The 5,574-nt window shown below is 39.8% G+C and overlaps 1 protein-coding gene across 1 annotated transcript; it reads left to right on the forward strand.

The window, feature by feature from the left end:
- The first annotated feature begins 487 nt into the window (after positions 1 to 487).
- LOC129290603 (TPR repeat-containing protein ZIP4) lies at positions 488 to 5,065 on the forward strand. The gene is made up of 5 exons (XM_054927424.1): positions 488 to 1,945; positions 2,501 to 2,690; positions 2,772 to 2,804; positions 3,045 to 3,662; positions 4,158 to 5,065. Exons 1-5 carry the CDS (start codon positions 606 to 608, stop codon positions 4,788 to 4,790), a joined length of 2,814 nt encoding a protein of 937 aa, XP_054783399.1. The 5' UTR covers positions 488 to 605; the 3' UTR covers positions 4,791 to 5,065.
- Positions 5,066 to 5,574: the final 509 nt, after the last annotated feature.

A 5,574-nucleotide genomic window follows, 5' to 3' on the forward strand; every position in this document is an offset into this window, starting at 1 on the left:
GAAAAAGTCACTAAGCCAAAGCATAACAAAACAACTAAAGAGAGGAACTAAATACAGAGATTAAAAAAATAATCTCCTGAGCTTCTTGAAATTGATGGTGTTGAAACTGATGGAACAAATGATTAATGTTCAAGATAATATTGTTGAAATTGTGACTTGAGAATATGCTGTTGGGGAAAGTGTTTCTTATGAATACTACTATTAATTTGCGCAATAGGATTAAGAAAAGCATGATGAACACAAAAGGAATTAGTCTATCAAAAGAACTGCCCTTAAGCAGATGAAAAGATAAACTAAGATGCATCCTGAGACTTTTTCCTCACTAACCTTCGAATTGAGAATTGAAGCATAAATTGCAATAAAGCAGAAAAACTTTCTATATCCTTTTTAAATTTCTTGAGTCAAATTGTCCACAACTCATAAGTAAGTACAAAAATAGGACGAGATGAAGCCAGTTGTGAACTTGATGAAATACAAGCCAGTTGAATATGATCCTATTAAAATTTAAAAGCCTTTATTTTTTGAAATGTTGTTCTCTTTAATTTTAAAAGTTTAGTTTAATCCAGCTTTTAGAAATTCATTTCCCTCCAGATTTCCCGCCAAAAATGAGAATCGCCGAGATTTCAACGTCGGAGTTCCGGCAAGTTCACCAGGACACCGAGGTCCACGATCATCATATTCTTTCCCAAATCGAAGCCTCTGTCAAGAAACTCGAGCGTCACACGGCCGATAAACCCTCGCAGGAAGCTGTCACTGCCGATCTACGGCAATGTCTGGTTCACCTGAGCCAAGCTTCTCCATTCTCCAACTCTTTGAAGCTTCAGATTTGGAAACTGAGCTATCGTCTTTGGAATGCCTGTGTCGACATCTCCAACGCCGCCGCAATTATCTCATCTTCTTCCCCTGCCACAACAGTAGAAAGCCATGCCAAGCTCCGACATATCGCCGCCGACCTCCTCTATCTCGCCACTGATGTTCCGGGAGTTCCATCTCCGTCGATAAAATCGGCCTCATTTTACTACAAGACCGGGTCGATTTGGCACCATCTACGGAAATTTGATCTTGCTTCGATCTGTTATGATAGAGCTACCGATCTGGTATCCAAGGTCGATGTGTGCTCCATTTCCGACGCGGGAGAGAAAAAGCTTTTGCTAGATCTGAATCTCGCAAGGTCTCGGACCGCGTGGGAGGTTTCAGACCGGAATCTCGCGGTGGCGCTTCTGAACCGGTCTAAGGGTTTGCTTTTTGGGTCTTGTGATCACTACAAGGAACTCGCCAATCAGTTCTTGATGTTCGGAAAGGGCTTGCTGTTGAGGAACGAAGATTCTTATTCTTTGAGTGAAGCTCTGAAGCTCTTAAACGATGCTTTAGATATTTGTGAGAAGGGATTCAGTGCGGCGAAAACTAGAGAAGAGACAATAGATTTCAGAGGCCTTAGGCTGAAAACACTTCGTTTCATCTCGGCTGTCCACTTGCAGAAGGAAGAGTTCGATAGCGTGCTGAAGTGCGTTAAGGTCCTGAGAGAGGCTGATGTTGGGGATGATCATCCTAGTTTGTCTGTGTTGGCCATGAAGGCTTGGTTAGGATTAGGGAGGCATGCAGAAGCAGAGAAGGAATTGAGGGGAATGGTTATCAATAAGGGAATTCCCGAAAGTGTATGGCTATCAGCAGTAGATGCATACTTTCAAGCAGCTGGAACGGCTGGAGCGGAGACTGCAAAAGGGGTGTTCTTGGGGCTGTTGGGCCGGTGCCACGTCAGTGCTGGTGCGGCCGTGAGAGTTGCTCACAGGGTGGCCGGAAATGGTGGTGGTGGTAGTACCGAAGGGTCAAGAGTGAAGGCCAAAGTGGTGGCTGATCTAGTGTCTGATGAAAGGGTGCTAGCGCTGTTTACTGACCAGGCGGCTGTCAAGGATCGCGCGGCAATGCATGCTGTGTTATGGAATTGGTAACTTCGCATTATGTCCCTGGTCTATTTCTTCTTGGCGTATTATTTAAAAGTCTGGTTTGCGTTATGACTTACGAGTTTAGTAATCTATCAACTGGAAGTATGCCTTATAAGCTTGTCCATTAGGCAAGGGTCTCCGTGGGATTACTGACAATTTGGACATATGCTCTTTGCTCGGCTTCGCTGACCTCGGTACTCTCTGTTTTAGGCAACTCTGATTCGGACAATTGAGACCATATACATACCCTGCACATTTCTAAAGATACGCTGGGGATTCATGTGTCAATTTGTATTAAGAGATCTGCGGGCGTGAGCTAAACTGGGACTTTTTTACACGAATTTTTCATATAAGATTGAACTAAAATTATTGACAAACACGGTAGAGCCTTTAAATTGCTTATTCATACTAGAATTGACATTTATCAGCACCGCTTGGGTAAAGATACGGAAGGAAATTCCTTGGCTAAAAATTCAAATGATTTGACAATTACTGTATGGTTTTCTTCTCCATATTTAGTGATCCCAATGTTCTTGAATCTTGAATGTAAATAACAGTGCTGCTGATCATTTTCAATCAAAAGATTATGAGGCCAGTGCTGAACTATTCGAAAAATCTATGCTGTATCTTACATATGATACGGAGGACAGAATACTTCGAGCCAAGGGCTTTAGAGTGTTGTGTCTTTGCTACCTAGGACTCTCAATTTTGGATCGTGCTCAAGAATACATTGATGAGGCTGAAAAGGTATCCCTGATGACCGAGAATTTTTAGTAATTGTGTATTATTAACTTTTACGATATTTTCGATGATTTTCCATCTCTGCAGCTAGAGCCCAACATTGTCTGCGCTTTTCTTAAGGTATGGTTTTCTCCCTTCTGTCTCCTTCCCTCTGTATCTTCCAATGTGTGGGATCCATTTCCGTGTGTCATGAGAGCTGCAAGAACGCAGGCACCCGCACACTCGCATTCACTTTGATGCCAGATGTAGGTAGACTATACTGATAGAAGCTGCTTACAATTAAATCCATATGCTTCTCATTAAGATAATGTTATCAGTTGGCAAAACACGAAATATTTACCGTCATATTTATTAATGCAGTTCAAAATATTTCTGCAAAACAATGACCACGATGGTGCTATTACCCAAATACAAGCAATGACCACATGCCTTGACTTTCAGCCAGATTTTCTCTCCCTTTCAGCTCATGAGGCTCTTGCTTGCCACGCTCTTCCTGTTGCTGTTGCTTCTCTATCAAGTATGCTTAACTTCTATGCTTTAGGAAAATCCATGCCAACCAAAGAAGTAGTAATCCTGCGAACATTGGTTGCGGTCCTCGCCAAGGGGCAAGGTAATGAACAACATGCTCTCAAATTCTTGAAGCATGCTTTTACACGAGCATCCGAGCTTGGTCCTGATCACTTCTTTGGAAAAGACGAGGCTGGAAGACGAGAGCGGAACTGGTTTGCTGTGACTTCATGGAACTTGGGTACGAAAGCAGGGCAAAATAAGAATTATGAGTTATCTGCCGAGTTCTTAAGATTAGCATCAGACTTTTATACTGTCGTAGAAGGGTCTGATCATGAAAACAGCGTCATGGTTTGTAAATCTTTAGTACTAGCTGTATCAGCAATTATAGCTTCCGAATTTCAAAGAAAGACCGCGTTGTCAGAAAAAGAAGTCAAGCAAACTGTAGACTTGCTAGACAGAGCAGGGAAGGTACGGCATAGTTTTTTGCTTCATCGGTGCTTGATGCATTTATCTTTTGCAAAAGGATGAAGTTGAGGTCATGCTATAATTCCGATTGGTGGCTGGAAAGAAATGGAGTGACATGGAATAAGTTAATAGGGAATAAAATAGACTAGAATAGGGTTATGGATTAATAAAGAGTTGAGACAGATAGATTGAAGTGAGTCATGGAGCGCCCCATTCCCACCTTTCTATCACTCCATGACTCTCTTCAATATATCTTTCTCACATTCCCACCTATCCATCACCACATAACTCTTTTCTTTCTATCATTACCACCTCTCCATCAATCCATGAACTTATTTTACTCTATTTTATTTTATAGCAACCTATTTTATTCCATTCCATTTCTTTCCAATTATCAAAAGGGACTTAAGTTGTATTATGTTATTACGTGTTTCCTTGTATATATTTTTACATTGAAATCTGTTGAGTGTATCATGATCCCATACTATGTGGATGCAGATGCTGAAATCAATTTCATCTGGGACCTGTGTCGGTGATGATCAAATCAACAGCTTTGAACCTGACCTTTTCTTCATATACACCTTCTGTGCTTATGATATACAAGCTAGACTAAATGACTTAGGATCACAGCTCTTTCTTGTGAAAAGTTTTGCCGGTTCAAAGGCTTGCAAACCTCACCATCTCCTGCAACTAGGCCTCTCTGCATCACAGGGACCTCGATCCAATCACGAAGTAGCCTCCTTTGCTTTCAATGAATGCCTCTCAGCTTTCCTATCATCACCTTCTCCAGATTACCAAAATGTTGCTCTCGTGATCCGCAAGCTTGTAGCCATAACCAGCTTGCACAAGGGTGACACAGATGATGATGTTGTACATGGCATGTATAAGCAAGCCTACCGAATAATGGTAGGTTTGAAGGAAGGCGAGTATCCGACCGAAGAAGGAAAATGGCTCGCGATGACAGCATGGAATCGAGCAGCAGTGCCAGTGAGGTTAGGTCAGATTGAAGTAGGCAAGAAATGGATGACCGTTGGTTTAGAAATCGCAAAGCATGTTCCAGGAATGGAAACTTACAAGGCATGCATGGAAGATTTCCTTAGTGGCTTGGAGAAAAAACTTCAACATGCATGAACCTGATAAATTTGGTTTCTAGCAGTTTATAATATACAGGAAAGTAGCCATGCAAGTCCAGCAAATCTTAGGCGTAAGCTCTTGCTTTAGTACTGCCCTAATACGTTTACTAGAGTTTTAGCTACATCACTACTGTGGAATTTCTGAAGCTTAATTGTATATAGAATTATACATGGCATAAACTTACTAAATGTCACGTATCTAAATAACCTTTTATGAGAATTTAGGAACAAATTCTTTGAAGTTGAGATTCATTCATTCATATAAAGTTTTCTTTTTAAATATCTTTTAACGTTTTTTTATTTTTCATAAGAACATAAAATCTCCCCCCCCCCCTCTTAAAAGACATTTTTTTAATAATCCTTGTTCCACTGGTGATTTTAACTCTTGCTGGTTGCTGCTTTTAGTTTTTAGTCCCAAACATAGCAAATCCGAATACATAAAATGGCAAAGTTGCTGGGTCTCAGCACCAATTATGTCTTGTATATACCAAAACATACTCCTTTTGTCTTATTTATAAAGAAGAGAAGGTATTTTTTAATCTTATTTATAAGATATCTCAATTATTATTATATACATTTTTATCCTTTTACTTTTATTAAATATTAGAAATGTTATTAAATATTAGAGTATGTTACTTTTATATATATATATATATTAGAGATAAAGTTAAATTTTTTAAATAGAATTATTGAGATTTAAGATTTTTTTTATTTTGTTAAAAAATGTTGGGAGTGCCTTGAAAATAGAATCAAAGAGAATATTAATTTAATTTATAACTTCT

This window comes from Prosopis cineraria, unplaced genomic scaffold (genome assembly GCF_029017545.1).
Source record: "Prosopis cineraria cultivar Desert tree isolate PC_DT_omini unplaced genomic scaffold, ASM2901754v1 PC13, whole genome shotgun sequence".
Classification (NCBI taxonomy): Eukaryota; Viridiplantae; Streptophyta; class Magnoliopsida; order Fabales; family Fabaceae; genus Prosopis; species Prosopis cineraria.